General features: G+C 47.1%; 1 protein-coding gene and 1 long non-coding RNA gene across 3 annotated transcripts in view; one reads left to right on the top strand and one right to left on the bottom strand.

The window, feature by feature from the left end:
- Positions 1 to 19,383, top strand: part of LOC126542376 (retinal guanylyl cyclase 1) — a 218,172-nt gene that overhangs the window by 139,656 nt on the left and 59,133 nt on the right. For both annotated transcript variants that reach the window (XM_055077225.2, XM_050189429.3), the window contains exons 5-6: positions 14,952 to 15,042; positions 17,929 to 18,010. In XM_055077225.2, the coding sequence (XP_054933200.1) occupies positions 14,952 to 15,042; positions 17,929 to 18,010 (173 nt within the window). The remainder of the gene's footprint in view (positions 1 to 14,951; positions 15,043 to 17,928; positions 18,011 to 19,383) is intronic.
- On the bottom strand, positions 3,609 to 9,311 carry LOC129387731 (uncharacterized). Its single transcript, XR_008614917.2, has 2 exons — positions 8,944 to 9,311; positions 3,609 to 4,296 (listed from the first exon to the last, which is right to left on the bottom strand). It is a non-coding gene; the product is annotated as an uncharacterized lncRNA (long non-coding RNA).

Below are 19,383 nucleotides of genomic sequence, written 5' to 3'. Positions count from 1 at the left end.
GGCGACTGTATGGCGCGGACGCAGTGACGATAGAATAATGAAAAAGGAATGATATCGATGGGACGGCAAAGGCAGTATAACGAGGACGGCATGAAGACAATGAGATGTCGATTTCAAAACTATGACAATATTTAATTCAATTGTGGGGTTTTACGTGCCTTCGAGCTTTTACGTGCTTCGAGCTTCGGCCATGCACTAAGCCACGAAAGCACCTGCTGCGTTTCTTAAGATTCATCCACTGATAGGACTGCTACTGACTGACTGAACACTATGTTCCCTTCAGCGTGTGCGTGCGTGCATGATGTGAACTTTTCTTCTCTCCGTCTTCGTTTCTTTTGCCCCCCCCCCCCCCACCGCTTGCTATCCTGGTGCAGGGTAGCGAATTGGGTTCAGCCTGGTTAACCTACACGCATTTTTCTCGTTCTCTCTACCTCTCTCCCTGACTCGCTGAGGGTAGTAGCGCCCATACGAGCATGATATCCGAGAACTCAGTTGCGGGGCAGCATATCAGCGCCAACATGCGACCGACGCCCTCCAAGAACATAACAAAAGCGAGCAGTTAAATTCGCATTTAGGAGACCAAAATCAAGCCGACACTTTCACCGAATGTATAAGTGTTGTACGAGGCGAAAGGTGGGACGTTAAAAGGTGGTGAGTACTTATATGCATGCAAGGTTCGAAACCAGACGTCATGAGTCGGCTTCCATGGCAAACCGCACGACATGAACCGGCAGCGATGAGTAATTACTGAGAACAATTCGGCTGATTCCTCCGTCTGTGTAGGCCTCCTTCTCGAACGATCTAAATTGAACACCAGATGTGCAGCATTCACGCGCAACTTTCTCAATCACCACACGTTTTACATAGAACAAACGCAGATTCTCATCAGCGCAATTTACTGTTTTGAGTTTTTGTTCTCCCTTAAGGCAACCGGAAGTACACTAGTGAGAGCGCACAGTACTAGCCGCGATTTTCACCGGATCTCTTTTCCTTGAACCACGTTAGGGCCGTCTTTGAAATCCACGCGCACGCGTCTGCGCATATACGTACGCATATTCTACACGGCACGCTCTTTTTTCGCCTCGCCGCAGCAGAATCCAACAATAAGGGCTCTGAACCACAGGGTGCACCTGCGCCTTGCTGCTTTCGCTTCACAGAGGAGTCGGCGAGACAGTCCTTTCGGTGCATGCCATGCGAACTCTTGGCATCCGGCGGCCCTATAAATGCTAATTCAGTTTTGAGCTTAAACGTTATCAAACTCCCGCATTTTCTCCGCACCGTGATAAGTGATCCCGGAAATGCGAGTAAAGGACAACTAAGTTCTTCTATCTCGGCCCTCCCGCTTTTTTCACTCGACTAGCGTTGATTGATTTCCTTTTTTTTCGCATAAATCAGACAAGCCACTAGAACTGCTAACTCAGTTATTCTACATCAAGGAATCGATCGTTCGAGCGAATAAACATAGAAGCGATAAGTTCCATCTCGCCTTTGTAAAACAAGTGTTCGTCGTTTGAAGATATTGTTCGTTTAAAGTTATTCGCCGATCAAAAACAGTGAATAACTCTGAATATGTTCGCGTTCACTCACTGTACTCGGTGTTTTTCAGTGTTCATGATGCTTACATTTTTTGTTTGCCTTGCGACGACGAGTAGCCCGTGCCACCTAAATGCGCCAACCTCTCCTCTAAACTTATATATCATTATGAGAAACTTGGGAGGATGGTGGCCTAATTGATAGAGTGCATACAACGCAGTGTAGTGAGCAAAAGAAGCAGTCCAGGAGGAACATGGGGCGCTCGGAGAAATGTTACGTGTTCTGTCAAGGATTGCGGGACGATGAAGAACAAATGCGTTCTGTTAGGTCTGACTTGGTTACTTGGTTGACTTAGTGCACTAGGTTCGGCGACCCCTGCGATAGGCAGCGGAGTGCGTAAATTGTTACTTGGTCGAGAACTACTTACATAAAGCACTTCTTCTTCGAGAACACTTAGCTGCTATTGAAGCCTTCGAACTTTATTCGATTTTCTGGTTAAAAAGTGTCGAATATGATGCATTAGCCGCAAAAATTGGAAGACATATTAGTATTCTTTAAGCCTGCACATTATACTTTAGTTGTTATCCGTATTACAGTTGTCTTTAAGGGTGAAAGGCGATGTCAGACAACAGCTTGGGAGGCACACTCGGAGACATTTTGATATGAACTTCGTAAGGCTTTACTTTGTTCGTACTGCGTTCAATTGAGCACGCCGCATAACTGCTTTCATTTCATCTTCTCATATGAATTGTTCATTTCGCGTTTCGAACGTCTGCAAATATAGTTTAAGGGGCACGTTTGCACCACAGAGGCGAAATTCGATCATGAGGAGGCCCGCAGTTCTTAATGGTTCGTAGAAAAGTAACGTTTCATTTTCTTTCTGGAAAAGTGCGAACTACTGTCGAGTATAGCAGCATTCAGCCGTCATTTTTTCTCCAAGATCGAGACAGGCGCTGCATTAAATCAAAGGGCTGAATCAATTCCGATAATCACACGACGACGATCAAACTCCTGATCCCACCCATTCCGGTTCTACCCATTCTCTGCCGTCTCCTCCCTGCCCCCTCTCTACCGTTCTATCTACTTTACACAGGACTTGCACGTTAGCAGAAGGGTAAGCGCTCCAGCTTCTGCAAAGCGTTTGCCGGGGGTCACGGATAATTACAGCTGTCAAGACGCTAATGTGACGACGCCCAGTGAGCTCTAGAAGGCATTGTGCACATGCGAAGCCATGGAAAAGTACAAACGAGTTTCTCATGTCGCCTTTCCTCTATGTCACGCTCCTTTCATGTATATACAGCTCTGAACCCTCCCCCGATGCGGCGTGCAAGACAGCAGCAGCAGAAGTGAAAAAGTCGTAGGAATTTGGCAAAGAAAGCTTCGCTTTAAAAAGAGTAATGTGGCGTCATGCTAATTGTGTTGCGTGCCGCTGACGTGGGGGCTAATACCAGTAGCTAATCTATGCTTGTGTTCTTAAATATTCAATTTCTTCAGTGGCCATAAAATTTGCAGATTTTTTCTTCTTCTTGCAAAAACACCGCGGCTGACCGAAATCAGCGAGGCAGCGCGGGGTCTGCGATTGCCTCAGCGATCTTGGATGAAACCTCGTTGACGACACTAACAACACCGTGGAGGTCGAACCAATAGAGCGCTGGAAAGAAACCTCGTGCAATTTAGCAACGAACAACAACCATGTAAGGCACTATTTCCCCTCCTATTCACAGGGGTACAGCACTCCTCAGAAGTGATATAAGCTACCGGCAGTCATATGACAATACTATTTTAAGGTTTGTAATGCGTTTGCCTTTTGACTTGGCCCTCGTGTGCCGCCACTCTCTCGCTCCTTCGCGAGCATGGTTTATTGTTAGAGCCTTAGTCACATTTTTTGCTCATGGTCATCCTTTCGAATTCCGTTCCATCCAACAGAACAGTTTGAGGTAGATAGGTACTTCTTGCTAAAGAAAGAGAAATGATTATACGAAGTCGCTGACAATGAGAGAAAGGAAGCTTCCCTGTAAGCATTTAAACTTTACCGATGGTTCCCCCAGAATCCCCCACAAAGCTGTTAACGCAGAGCCATCAACAATAGCTTTAACCACGATAGAAAGCTCGAGCAGTCGTGTACTGTACAGAGGGTACGCGGCAACACCACCAGTCCAAGCAACGCAGCGGGCACTCATTGATTTGCGAGCAAGCGTAGCGGATCGATGCACGCACACAGCCGAGCGGCCGCTGGCCTGGCGGCATGCCGTGGTGGCGGCGGCGACTCTTGGTCCAGCGCTGTGCGCGCGCGTCGTTGGAGGCACCGAAGGTCAGCATCGTCGCTTCTTGGTGGGGGCCCCAGCGTGGACGCGCGATATGCGCCAGGCATCGCTGACGGCCATTCATTTCTGGCCACCGCCTGCCGGCCTCGGCCACGCTCTGCCTCCTCCTCCTCCTCCTCCTTGCCTCCGTGTTTCACGCCGCCCCACTTTTAGTCGCTTCGCGGGTGCGAGTGCGCTTTGTTCGCATTGTCTCGCAGTTTGTTCTTCACCCCGTGTCTCTTCTCGCTCCCTGGTTTCGTCGTTATCTCACTCCTCACAACCGTGTATCATTGAGGCTTTCCGCATTCACCTTTCCTCTGCTGGCTTTTGTGAGCTAAGCTTCAGTCATCTTGTTTGTCTTGAGACTGTTGAGACACTTTTCTTTTTCGTTGAAGAACGGGGGAGGGACGTTCAGACGGAAACTGCCGCATAAAAGGGTGGCGCCGCACGAGCCCCCATCCTGTGAAATAAAAAGTTAAACGACAACGACACAGTAATACACGCATAAACATGCAAGAGCAGAGCGCAACATTCAACCAGCATGCATTGCGGCAATGAACGATATGCATGGGCCAGAAGCTCCACTTTTTCATGTCTCCCGGCCGTATATCATGGGACTCTACTTACACGATTTCCTGTGGGTATTTATGCACTACGCAATATGACTAGATACTTACAGAGCTTTTGCTGCGTCTTGTCACTTTTTCTTGTCTTTCCTGTCCTTTAGTGCGTGTTCTTTTTTCTTATATTTGCGGGGCAGGCTGCCTGGCTCTTTTACTGGCCGCTTTTTTTTATTTCCTTTTTTTAAAATTTTTTTTTCGTTTTCCTCTCTATCATCTTTCCAACCCCTATCCCCCATCCCCAGTGCAGGGTAGCAAACCGGAGACTCATATCTGGTTAAGCTCCCTGCCTTTCCTCTTCATTCTCTCTCTCTCTCTTTCTCTTTATATCCGGGACCATAGGTCATTGCCAGTGGCAAAGTGAGCTTTCTTTGATTCTTGCTTTTCTTTGTTTTATATTAGTTTCTCCACGCGAAACGGTGATAGAAAGAAATGAGATAATGCGAAAACAACATGCCGGGGAAAGTACCGCGAATATTCTTGTGCTAGCTGCAAAGAAGAACAGCCGACAGTCTGTCTTCGACACTGTGCACTGGAACAAGAAGAAGCCTCAGAACAGCATGGTATCCTAGCTTCGTGCGTAAACAATACACAAAGCTGTCAGAGTGCTCCTTCGGTTTCTAGAGACAACGGTGCCTTGTGCTATCAGCAAATGCTCGGTGAACACCAACACTCACTCGTGCGGGCGCGCTTGCGGCCGTCGTTCTGTCGTCTTTTCTTGTTCTTGCTTCTTTTTTTTAAATATTTATTAGTCCACTTCCCCCACTCCTACCTAGGTTCTAAATCAGTCTGGTTGACATCCGTTCCTTCGTTGTCTATAGCCTCTCCCTTTCTTAATGCGCGAAATGATTGAATGAGCGATGAGGACGAAACTTTTTCTTCTATTTTTTTCGTGTTCACGTATGTGCACAGACTTGTAAAAATACTTCAAATTTTATTTAAAATGAGCTACGGAGTATAGCGCTGAAAAGGTATTTCGATAGAGTACAAATACCTAATTCAGAAAGATATTTGAGTAGAGCACTAAATATTCATACAAAGTGTTTTCATACTGTCAAGATACTTCCAAGATCCAATTGCTTGGGAAGTCGAAAAAGGAAATACAACAACAGGGTGTACTGCCGGAGAGCGTCATTTGCGCGCGAGATGCTTTTTGAAGTTTTCGCCTGAGAGCTTGCCTCTGTTCTTAAGAACATGACTCCCTATGCTACAAAAGCGCTTTACAAGTGCGCTTGTCGCAGGAAGAGTTAATGAAGTGCAGGGTACTTCAATACAACTCTGACTTCTTTTGACTCATTTGCACACAGGTACGTATACGCAGTCAAAAGACGAGCAGCTAAAACTCTATAATTGTCCTTAGCGGCTATGGCTTCACGCTGCTGCGCACGAGGTGGCGGGATCGAGTCCCGACCACGGCGGCCGCATTTCGATTGGGGCAAAACGCGACAACGCCACTCTACCGGGCGTTGGGTGGACGTTAAAGAACCCTATAGGTGGACAAAATTAATCCGGAGTCCCTCGCTGCGGCATGCCTCATAACCAGATCGAGGTTCTGGCACGTAAAACTCCAGAATTTATTTAAAATAATTGAAATTAATTTATTATTGTCTCCTTCAGGAGGCTCGTGTCTCGTGTTAAAGCGTTTTGTTTGTCGATTTTGGACCGTCTCTCATGTTTGCACTGAACCCAGCAAAAGGTGGTAGACTGACGTTCGAACATTAATCACTCGGCTTTGGCGGACTCGTATTTCGGCGACGCCCGTATTTACTGGTGACATCCAGACTACCGCTAGGTGTGGAGTCTCGCAGTTCTATCTGAGAATACTACTGCCCTGTACAGCAGGGTTTTGGTGATTAAAAAGAAAGCTGGGGCCCTGTAACGTAAAACTATTCCACTCTGTTTTTATTACAATCTCCTGACGTCAATTGTACGTAACAGTCGACGTAAGCAACAGGCGACGACCCAGAGCGTTCTTTGAACCACGCAATCAGACGCTCTCCTCGCTTATAGGACGTCCCATTTGCTTGATTTCAAAACGAATAGCATTGCCTACTTTGACAGGCTTTTGTTTTCTAATTTGCTTACCAGCTAGATGCCAGAGGCGAGGGGCATGCAGAAGAGTAGAGGGTTCTTCTGATGCCGAGCAAGCTCAGTGAAAGTAAATTACTGAATTCGGAAGGGGTGGCGCCAGCGTCTGGGATTGGCCCGTTTCCCTTTGCTTAGCTTGCGATGGCTTGTCGAAAATCGCAGCGGCGTGCAACGGAAGGTTAAAAATGTCACTAAAAATAATCCTCAGCGAAGAAGAGTTGGCAGAGTGACGTCGTATACTCGCCAAAAGGGCTCGACAACGTTATACTGCGACGCAAAAATCTTTATTATACGCAAATAAATCCGTTCTCCCCGCAAGCTCCGAGTAGTCAGCGCCAGAGCGATCGATAGGCAGACGTCTTCTATTTCTTTATTAACGGGACCGGACTCCGGCTATTCGGGGGAAAAAAAGCTCAGTATTGCTTGGCATATTAAGGCATCCTTAATGCGTACACGTCATTGTGACATGATGAGTTTTCGCAGTTTTGTGATGTCGCATGACAGAAAATCGAAGTGGGCGCAGGCCGCAAACTTTTGACCAATAACGGAGGGCTAACGGCAAAATAGGTGTAGAAACGGAAATAGCCATTTTTCTTTTTATTCGGTCTAATCATGCATAATCACTGCGCGTACGTCATATCGGATGGAAATTTTCTCGGTTTTCATGACGTCGCGTAATAAGCATGGGTAGCCCTAAATCTTTTTGACCAATCGTGGAGGGCTCATTGCGTAAATGGAATAAAAATAGTTTGGAATAGTTTTACATGATAGCCCTCTGTACAAAGGCGACTCGGTGGTTACAGCTTGATGACCTTCTCGCGATAGTTTCATCGCTAGGCGACTACCCACCAAGTTGTGCTTATTGTCAACTCCAGAATCTGTTACTTGTGCTGGCAACACTGTCTAAATAAACAAAAATGGCTACGACATCCAAGTTCACGGCGGCTCTTTTGCTTGGTGCTGTACTCGCGCGTTTTTTGTTCATGCAGTCGAATCGAGATGTTTCCTCAAAGCCGAAAGGGTCATTTCTGCCGATTACCTTATTGTGATCGGTCTCAACGATTTCAGCGACAAAACCGCGGAAGTCGTTGCGCTGTGCGTGCCAACGTCCGGCCTGCCCAGGGATACGAATCGGTTTTTTTTAACACGAAAGTGTTTTATGCCGGGGCCCACCATCAATTTCCTGTAACGGATGTGACGTCAGCGCGAACGCGTAAAATAGGCTCTATCTTGACGTGGATGGTGTCGCCATCTAGGAGCGGGAAGCGAACTACTGCATCATGACACTAACGAGCCCCGACAGTGAGCGAGCGCAGCGGAGGCTCCAACGCGGTGTAGCCTGTTGTAGGCGGTGTAGGCCTTCTGCTGAGGTTACGACGCAGTTTCCGCACATGATCTGTCTTTGGCGTAGGATTAGCCTGTGACGCCTCGTCACCTACGGAGTGCAGCTTCAACGTGTATCAGCAGTGATTACACGCAGTCTACTGCTTCGCTTGCGATGGCACCAACTAAGAAAGAATTCGCAGTTGCGCCCGAAAGGAGAAGCACCGATTGCGATATCAAATTAGTAGATAGCTGTACGAAGTAAGGATAGCAGTTTTATCAGCCGCATAAACTTGTAAACATTCGCTTACTAACTAAATTAACAATGGTAGAATATGTAAGCGTGACTCAACGAGGACGTAGAAAGAAACAGACACATGGAGGCAGCGCTGTCTTTGTGTGTCTGCTTTGTACGTCCTTGTTCAATCGCGCTTACACATTCTATCATGAATTCAAACCAACTAGTCCGTCAACGTGTATTGACTAAATTAACCAGCACGGTGTCATGCACGCGGAGATAAACATGAACACACGTCACTCGATGACAGCGGCAACTGTCTGTGAAAACGCTGGGGTTAGGAACCGCGGCAGTAGCCGCGAGCCAATTGACCTCCGCGCATCTGTGGCTTCAACGCGTATGAAACGTCGAAAGCACAGCGCATACGAAGCTACCGGTACTACGCGCTCTCTGCAAACATCGCAGATCGCTTTCAAGATGAGGTCCGCGCGGGCGCGCACTTTACTCACGTCGAAGACCACTTTTCAGGCATACAAACGCCGGCAACGCGTCCCTACGGCGTCCGCCACAGGCGTGTACTATGGCGTCCTCTATTCGCGTGGCCAACGCCGTAGTAGACGCCGCGGTTGTCTCCTCTCTGTACGGAGCGGCGGGCGAGGAGGACATTGAGGCAGCGTAGCTAAGGGACTTTAACCGTAGCAGCCGCCGTAGAAGAACAGAAGGTGTTGGAAGAACGCCCCTCCTCACTCGCCTCACCCCCCTGCCTCACGCGCCACCGGAGAGGGCGCGCATCCGAGCCGCGTTCCTCGCTCGCGCACGCGAGATTGAGCCTGCTCACCTCCGTTCACCCGGACCCCCGAGTGGCTAGTGGCAGGGCCCCCAAGCCGCTTCCAGAGAACGGCCTCTCCAGAAGAGACCGTTCCACACTCTTGCGCTTGCGGACTGGCTGCACCTGGACTGCGGCCCGGCTGTACGCCAAGGGCCGCGCCACGTCACCTGCCTGCAAGAGGTGCGGGGACCCCGAGACTCTGGAGCACCTCCTCTGTGCCTGCCCATCCTTGGCGCAGGAGTGCTCCATAGTGATCAACACTTGCAGACGCCACGGCCATCCTGCGGCCACAGAGACTGACCTGTTCCCGGTGTGTCCCCAGCTCCCTGCACGCGAAGCCTGCTAGAGTTATTCCATTGGAATAGACACCCTGTAAGCGTCCGCTACAACGCTGGCAGCTTTACTGAGGACTGCCACCTGTCACGCATAGTGGAGTTTATTAGGCCACATCCTCCCTCTTTCTCTATCATCTTTCACTTCCCACTCCATCTCCCCTGAGGACGCTTCGCCGGGCTCCCTTACGGGTTGCAGAATCAAGCGTCTTTCCTTTCGCTAGATCACTATCATCATCATGAACCGCGTTCGCCGGCTCGCCCTCACACGCTTTCACTCATACGGACCCTCACGGCGACAGCGACGCCGACGGCAGAAATGCGCTTGTAGTGTCCATATAATTGCTATTACAATAAAACTGCTGCGATAAGCGGCGCAGAAAGGCAACGACGTCGACGGGTGAATCTCGGTTGGCTCCGCCGAGAGGCACGCCATCATGAGGAAGAACGCCTTCGTGCGTTCGCCGCGCACGCTGCGAACTCTGCCACTCATATTCCTGAAACTGAGCGCGTCGCAACTCAACCGGCTGCCCAAGACACTACGGAGCCGACCAAAATGTTCGCACCTTCGCCGAAGCGCCTCGGCAGCAGGACGACGCTCGCCAACAGGTCGCCGTGCGCCAAGCAAAGCTGCAACACGGTCGCCGACCCGCAAATCGTGTTCCTTTCGCTGCAACGGACCGTGAGTTCACGAAGCGATTTACTATAACGACCCGTTCAGTTTCCCTTGTTCGGTATGTCGGAACTTGAAGTAGTTTATGGCGGATTTGCGCAGTGCTCCGGCGCGTGCAACGAACAGCTTCTGTGCACACACCTTTCACTTTCGTGTTCTACCGATTCCTATGAAAGAGGGACCAACCATAACTTCTTTTCACGAGCCTTTCAAGCGAGCCGGAGGTTAAAAAGAGGGAGCTGTTTGTGCGCAGCGGGCCTCCGAAAGCTGCAAGCACTTGTTCGCGGCGTTGCTCCACTGGTACGGCGGCACGAAATTCGACTGTTTTCGACTTTCGTAAGCAACTCCGCACTTCATCTCGTCTTGTAGTATATCGCATATAGCATCTCACAATACATAGGCAGTAACGTCAGTCTTGCTTTCAGAAGCTAAGTACGGATATTGTGCGTTGAGGCTAAAAACTGTAACGTTACCTGGTCAGTACGTGTACATGTCTTGGGATAAAAACAAATGAGAGTTCCGTTTGTGAGTCAAAGCCGCACTTTATTTTAGCTGATACGTGCGATAAGGTCGTCTGCGTCCGACGACTGGTGCTTATTCATGCTTGCAGTACGCAGTGTTCGAGATAGGAGCCGGACTTGCGAACACAACAGACGCACGCCACCCGTAAAAATTCGCAGTCCCTAGTGAACAGGGAAAAGTGAATAACAACCAATCGAACCAAGTTGAGTTTCTTCCAACAGGTTTCCAAAATTTAGCCAAGGTTTTCGTTTGGGCAAAGTCACTTGTATCAGTGTAAACACATGGCTTGGAGACGAACTCAACCAGTTGTCATGTAATTTAGCTGTGTGCACAGTGTCGGAAAGTAAATTAGTGGCGCTGTGAGCAGGTCGAACACTCCATAGCTGGAATGAGCGCTGTGTTTATAATAAACTGAGAACTCAACGCGTTGAATGAGAAAAGAGCATCTTCTGCTTGCACCGCTTAACTAAAGCGTACTATGAAAACGATATGTCGCCTCGCGGTATAACATGTGTCATGATAAACCTAAGACCTTCGTGGCAGTTTTCATTCCTACTGCCATGCCTGGAAACAAACGTACATAAGCTAGAATATTCCTGCTGCTTAAAGCATTAGTAACACTAATGCTGGAGCAGAGAGCTATAAACGAACAAAACCAAACGAACCCTAAATGTACGTCAATATAATTTATTAAAGCGCCTGCCTAAACAAAGCACTCTGCGCGATTTGAAATGCCCGCAATATTGAAAGAAATCTGCTTCTGAAAGAAAGAAATCTGTAAAAAGCACATTACAGTCTGTTAGTATTCGCATCGCTGACTCCGCTGTTGCGGTAGGTCAAAAGTCTCGAAGGGTCCACGGCGGAAGACGTGAGACGATGAAACGAATAACGAAACGTTTGTATAAATAGGGAGGTTAGCCAGTGTAAGTGAAAGATAGGGAGGTTAGCCAGTGTAAGTACCGGCTGGCTACCCTGCGCTGGGGAAAGGCGTAAAGGGAATAAAATGAGAAAGAAGAAGAGGAAAAAAAAGGAAACCGGAAAATTCACACAGTAACGCGATACTTAAAATCAAAGGAAAATGGGCTAGATACATTTTTTTCTAGGTACTACACATAAACATATTCAAACTTATGTACAATTCCTGCATTTTCTTGTATTTAGGATGGTTACTGTTGTACTGTCGCTTTCATTTTTTTCTTATCCAGAAGTTCTGTGCATGAACATTTAATTATGGGGTATATTTAACCTTGCGTTCCCTCTGTTTTGTAGTAAGCATACATATGCTTGCAGAGTTCACAAAAAAGTTCTTTTCGACAAATAGGCAAAGCCCGCACAGGAAGGATGGGCATGTTTTAGCCGTTTGGCCTTTTCCCGGTGAATGGCAATGGAACACTGTATAACACGTTGCTCTAGATTACGGATCTGGCGTTTTGCTAAACGCGCATAGTTATATGTGTTGTGTGCGTAGTACAATAACAAATAAAATGGCCGACAGGTATTGCAGACGCTGCTTCCTCAGTGATTGCATTCAGCCTTCGCATTTAGTGAGGAGACTCTCTTGAATCACTTATACCCTCACTTACGTTAAGCTCAATTAACAAAAATAAGAACAACTCTATTAATCATTAGCATATACGTACATGGTTAAAAGGCCCATCTATTTAAATTCAACCGCAAAAGGTGTCCTTGCGGGGTCAGGGCACTCCGCGATTTTTGCTCACAAAGTAGGTTTTGATAATGTTCTTTAAGTGGGGATTGTGTCTCAATTTATTAACGCGAAAGCATTGTATGCCCCGTTACGCTAAAATCTGTTGGCGTCGGCGTGACCGAAAGATGGTACCAAAAATGGCCGATGGCGCAAGGTGTAAAAACAGGTTAAAAATGCTCGGATTGACGTCAAATTTCTCGGGAAGGTTCTTGTAAACAAAGTAACTAAATGGCTTTGAAAAAGAAATATTTTGCTAAATTGCGGTCTTGATGAGAATAGAATCCGGACCTACTAGGTGCGAGACGAGCACGCTGCCCCGACGTCACGGCGCCTTCACGGTTCTGATTGGCTAAAGGTGGGCCTAGTGTGTGCGTCATTGCACACGTCACGTCGCAGCCATTTGGCTGGCTAAAGGTGTGGCCTAGTGCGCGCGTAATTGGGCACGTGACAGCGCAACCAATGGGGAGGAGGTGGCGCCGCGTCATGAGTGTATAACATGAGCGCGTGCACGGCGTTCAGAGCTCTAGAAATGGTATCTTTTCACATTCCCACGTGTAAGCTGTCTGAAGCGTCTCTGACGATTTTTTTCGCTCTGTATAAGTCACCGAAATGTTGAAGGCTCTAGCATTTGCGATCAAGCAAACCTATTTCATATGAAATGGTCATAAAACCATGTTTCACAATACCAGCGTTCAGCTGTACGTTTTAAATGCTGTTTCTGCTGGGCTATAGAGCACTCTCTCCTTCAGTTTGATACGAAAAAAATAAAGGACCTTCCAACAATACTTTCAGCACTACAGGCCAGGCCTGGCATCGCGCCACGTACATAAATTTAGTGTTTCGGCTGTAAAAATTTGGGCAATAGACTAGACAATTTTGCTATATGAGACACGCGTGGCACTATTTTTTGCGCGTGGCGTTATAGACCGTAGCTATAATCCACTCGAGCACACAGACAAAAAAAAACATTTTTCTCATCTTTGTTCTCAAAAATTCCGCTAGATGCAGGTACTCTACGCGACTCATAAAACCTGGAGCTCGAACCATCGTGTCGCTAAGCCTATGCCGTTAGGCGGCCGTTATTCAAGCCAACGACACGGGAACGCGCGTGGTCTCGTACGGCGCGTTTGATAATAAATGCGTACCACCCTAATATTTGGGCTCTCGTTAAACCGCCTCTTTCCGCTGCAAGCTCGGAGAAATTCAGAAAGAAAGGCCGCGTGTTTTTGGTTCCACACTATGTCACCTTTCCGGCAGAGCACCGCGAGAAGGAGACAGTGCTTGCCTGCGGGGCACTGGCACTTTACGAGACAGGCTCGCACGTCGGCAATTTACGGCTACGCTTGGGTCGCGGTCTGCCACGCGATAATACCGGGGGCACAGGCGGGGCACGCCTTTACACTGCAGGGGAGGGAACCGAGAGAAAGAAAGAAAAACAAGAAACGTGGCGATGGAGGCCTCGCACGCTAAGGCGCAATTAACTGTCGGGATGCTCCACTGAAGAAAGCGCCCACACGGTTTGCCCCGGCACCGCCGTGCTTGTAGCGTTGAGCACGAACAATCTGTGAGACATGACAAAACGCGCACCTGTATGAGCGGAAATTAAGATACGTGGGCGCGGAGCTTGTGCCACGACGGGGAAAGTAGCTTTAAGAGCGCACACACCGTATGTCTTGCTCGCCACCAATAGCTTAGGTTTACCGCCTAATCTGGGCAGCCACTGTCATCCTCCTTCTTTCGCAGACCCTTCGTCCCTCTTCTCAGACACTGACGTTGAATGTCTGTTCAGAGTGTATATGGCGATTCACGCTGACCTTTGGGTTCTTCACGCGTAATCTATTTCTCCCAGCCTCTGTAATACATTCCTTTAATATCACATCGTCTGCATAAATCGGTCTTTCGATTTGTAAGCTTAACCCGGCTGAATACTGTGCTTTACTGTTGGTGTTCAATAAAGTCCCGTAGCAATGTTTCTTCGCATCTAGCACCTACTTTGTTCGTAATATCCAATAATTCACTTATTCACCATGAACTCGAGATGCGTTCATGTTGATACCACGCCTTTTTTGTTCTGTCATACAGTGCCAGATTGTAATTGCTTCTTTTTTTTTCAGTGACGCCCATAAGATTCCACCGTAACGCTAGGGCATCTTTTGCTATTTTATTTTCAACTGAGTGACGTTGACAATGAGTGGCATTAAATGTATCCTGTAAGGCATTCCTATATCAATAAAACTGAACAGATGCTAACAAGTGAAATTATTTGTTGGTGTATACACACCTCATAGGGCGACGAATTGAATTAAGTCCATTCTAACTGATGTGATAGCATTTTTGACTGATACTGATACTGATACATGGCACTGATACCATGCTTTTTTAGTTTTGTCGTTGAGCACTCAGTTGAAGCTGTTTGCTTGTGTTTCTTTAGTGGTGTGCAGAAGGTTCCTGCATATCATTAAGGGTCATTCTCCTATTTTATTTTCGAATGAAATAGCGCGTGATGGAGATGGTGTTGGCAATGAGAGACATTGAATGTTGTCTCCTTCTCGGAGCTCTCATTTGCCGAACTGAGCATGTGCTAAGAAGTGCGATTTCTTGTAGTCGTGCATACTTCAGTGAGACGAGGAATTAGATTTAGTCTTTTCTCGCGGATATGTAGTTGCACTCGACTGCTTCACTCCTCTTCACTTTTCCTGTTGAAATCTACGTAATATAAACTCTTCTTAACGATATTGTTTCATTTTAGGTTATTTTCTTGCTTATTGTCTCCTCCCGGCAGGTTTTCCCCTGACTAGCGGAGAAACTGTCGGCGTAACAGCGTCTCTGATCGTGTGCCTATCGGCTGCCTTGGGAGTCGCCGCTTTGGTCAGGTGAGCGGCATCACTCACATGTTCAAATTGACATTACAAAGCGCACCATTTCTAGCATGTCTTCCCCTCGAAGTGCTCTCTAGTTTTCCGTTTCCGTTATTATAATACATCTCCATTGGGCTTATCAGTTAATTTAGCTTTACGTTATCTTTAACCCCTTGCGTGTCACCCTATTACCTCAACTCTCACCAAAAATGGCCAAATTATTTTTAAAGACCCCAATGGCCAATATTTTTTACCTCCTCAGATTGAGTAAGTTCGCTTCTGCTTGCGCTGTCTCATGAATTGTATGCTGTCATCGACCAAAAAAGCGCCACTAAACACTGAGGCAGAACTGGGCTTGTCCATGGCAGTGCTAGAAAATGCAAACTACAAATGACGAGGCGAGCTCGTCCTTGGCCGTTTTTACCAGAAACGCGTGAATGTTCCCAGCTCGTTCCAAGGCACGAAAGGGGCTAAGTTAGAGTCAACTGCTTAGCATTGCTTTTCTTTCTTTCCTTTTTTTTTAGAGAGAGAGAGAGAGAGACGAATCATTTGCGAGGGGCAAATTAGACCGCAACCAGTTATTAATGGAATTTTCTTTGAAATAATTTCACTGCATACAATCTGACATTTATGAACGACTACCGTCATGCACAAATAACGCAGATTTTTCGGTGAGATTTTGCAACGGGAAGGACTTATCGCGCCCAGTACGAAGCAATGTATATTGCTTAGAACTGTTTCCGTGCCGCACGCTATGTTACTGAATTTAAAAACAAAGGTTCGCGGTATCGAGTGCATATTATAAATCTCAGGAATTATTAAATCGCTTCCGCACAGGCACCTCGGTAGAGCTAACAGGTGCCCGACCTCAGGCTGTGCTAGTTTAACACATTCACCAGCCACGCTATACTCAAATATGTCTGCCACGACATCAACAGAAAAGCCAACTGGTGAACCAGAATACGCGAATATCGAAGAAAACCTTTCAACTCACGAAGTTCGGCAGAGATCGGGGGGAGGGGGGGGGGGGGGTCTTTTATATTATCGATTTATATATTTTATATATATTGCAAGACACTCTACATATTTGCCGGACGCTTGACGCTGTTTAGATCTGTTCCGGCTGCCATGAGTCGTGCCATAAGCCTAGGTTTAAGGCGCGTCTTGTGGCACGACTAAAGTGCCGCCCCTTAATCTTCGCACAATTACTTTCGTTGCGTGGCGGTGCGGGCTTTAAGGAGAAATATATTTACGTCAAAACGACTGAGCACCGCTACTCCAGCTTTGCCACATTGACTTTCATTATGTGGCGGTGCACTCTTTAAAGGATAACGCTTAGGGAGTGTCGGGTGGTGATTTCGTCGGCAATCGATCAGCATTAGGTTTGCAAATTTAGCAATTTAGACTTTATGTGCCAGAAGTAGCAGCAAGATGTAAAATGATCGTTGAAAACGCACTAACCTTTTATATTCATCATGAAGTAATCAACGAAAGTTTAAGCTATAATTAGAACAGACTTTTGCGCAGAAGTATAGTGCTCTGTGATATTTTGTAGTTTTCTTATTGGACTTCTCGTCTTAATGAGTGAGCCATAATTCATTATTACCATTTACAACGAAACTGATAGACAAGGTTTCTGTGACCTACTTTCGGGCCGCAGCGTTTTAGGGCGACGCAATTCTATCTCCTACATTCCATGTAAGGTACTGGATAAGTGATGAGCTCGCCAGAGAGATCAATCGATTGCGAACGCGTGACCTGAACGCGTGACTTATTTTACAATTCATTCCTTTTAACCAGTGGTTATTCAACTGCTACATTAAAACAATACAAAGCAGTATGCTAATGATGCATGCTAACTCTTCAAACAGTAACAATGACTTCCTGGGAGAGCTTTCAGAATAAACGGTGTTCTGCCGCTCTTCTTGTCCTTTAACTCCGTTGAAAGAGCCTTTGCAGCCTTGTTTGTGTAGAAAACATGTCGATACAAAAACGTCAGACACACAAAAACTCCTAAATGCTCTACGCCAGGGCTCCAAAAGCGGCAGTTATTGCTCAAACTTCCTTCTTAGAATATCTAACTTGTCCGTGAATGGCGACCACACTCCAGTTGCACCAAGACGGGGTAGCTCTCAAAAATAAAAGGGTCGAAACATGAAGGAACTACAGAGCAAAAAGGTAAAAAAAAAAAGAGAAACAAGCAGAAGCACTGCATTGATAAACGTCGTCGCATATTCACTGACACAACATAATAGTAATTGACTAGAACAGAAAAATAAAACAGGAAAATGACACAGATTGAAGAGGCACATTACTTGGCAAACAAGGAATACGACAAGGACAGAGCTGACACAATTTTAAATTCTGTCGCGCAGTGTTAGATTGGCGAGAAGAATTATAGCTATGATTGCACTAAAAGAATGAAAACCGATCGCTCAAGTAATATGTCAGTCGAATTGCCTCGGTATCCGTACTTCACGGTTAGACAAGGAGGCACAGTTTCGCAAGAGTACTTAAATTACTGGTTTCTTCGCGCACTACACAAATGCCCTGGGACTTGCTTTTCTCGCCTTCTTTTCCCCTAAAATTCCTAAAACAAAGCTCCACACTACTCATAAAAGAGCGAGATAATCTCACAAATGACAACTCCCTAACTGATCACGCTCGTCCTACAATGCGGGCAGCTAAGCATGCAGCAGAAGTGTTGTCTTTTGTTAGCCACGGGCATATATTTAATTGAAAAACGACCTCACTTCGAATTCAGGTAAATCGATTCTAGTTATTACTTTTTAGGGGCGCGGAGAGTCACGGTGTGCAAATGTTCAGGCTGTTTATATGCGTATATACCTGTGCGTGGTTTCATGTAAACCTGCTGATCATATAACACTCTTTGCACCGCAGACGCAAGCTGGCTGTTAAACAAATGCGCCGACGAATCCTGCTCTCGCAACAAGATATCAGTCTCTCGCCTCCGGTAAAGAAGGTAAGTCATTCTAATTCGCCAGTATTTTGTTTGCGTACCTCAGCAGCTGACTTCTTTACGTGGCGACACACTTAATGCTACTTTTTTTTTTTTCTTGCATGATCTTGAAATTTCCCCAACAAGCAATATATAAGTTATGAACTGCGGCGTTTTTTGTATTGCGTGCAAGTTTTGTGCGTGTGAGACGAAACCATCAGAAAAATTTGGCTTTCTCTAAAAGCTTTCCGCGGGGCTCCACGACTAAACGCCAATACGAGGAAATAGAGCTCAACCTGAGGGATGGCAGACCTATACCCGTGGTCCCTTGCATCCGCGTTCTTGGTATGACCATAGAAGCCAACGGAGCTAACTCTACGGCTATCTCAAAGATGCTTCGACAGACCGCCAATACATCCAGACTGCTGAAACGAGTGACCAACCGGCGAGGGGGTATGAAGGAAGAAAGCCTCATTCGCCTTGTCCAATCTTTTATCGTCTGTCACATTACTTATGTTGCGCCCTTTCTCAAGTGGTACAAAGCTGAAAAGACTAAACTGGACATCATCATTAGAGGAGCCTATAAGCAGGCCTTAGGACTACCCAACCACACCAGCACGGAACTTCTACTACAATTAGGTATCCACAACACGCTAGACGAGTTAATCGAGGCCCAACGTCGATCTCAACTAGAGCGGCTTACTCTCACGGAAACGAGCCGCAGCATTCTAAACAAGCTTAATATCACCTACCACCGTCAACATGGAGACAAACACCCAATACCACGCGACATTCAGCAATGGATACACGCCGACCCTATTCCGAAAAACATGCACCCAGACTACAACAAAGAACGCAGGAAGGCACGAGCTACTTCCCTCATCAAAGCTTACGCCAACACCGCGGGCGTCACCTTCGTCGACGCAGCTGAGTACCAAGATGGACGGCGCTTTGCGGCGGTTACCACAGCAGGCGGCTTGCTCCGACATGCTGCCAGCATCATTACCAAAAATGCCGAGACGGCCGAGGAAGTGGCCATCGCCCTGGCCACTCTTGACCCAGCCTGTCACACCATACTGAGCGATTCTCGCGCAGCAGTCAACAACTACATCAAAGGCCGTATTTCTCATCAATCACTCCGTATCTTACGACAAGCCCCGCATTCATCTGAAAATCAAATCACCCTCGTCTGGATCCCAGCACACGCCGGCGTTGTCCACCCACACCTCACCAACCTCAACGAGGTTACACACTCCGTAGCACGAGACGGTGCAGGTGCACCCGCAGGACGCGACCGCCTTACAAGATACAACAACCTTGTAAAGTAATTTTACCTCGCAAGAAGAACCTTCCCCACCCCTCACCGCAAGTTAAACAGGGCACAGGCAACCACCCTT

Source organism: Dermacentor andersoni, chromosome 2 (assembly GCF_023375885.2).
Source record: "Dermacentor andersoni chromosome 2, qqDerAnde1_hic_scaffold, whole genome shotgun sequence".
Lineage (NCBI taxonomy): Eukaryota > Metazoa > Arthropoda > Arachnida > Ixodida > Ixodidae > Dermacentor > Dermacentor andersoni.
This window is presented reverse-complemented; position numbering and strand designations above follow the sequence as displayed.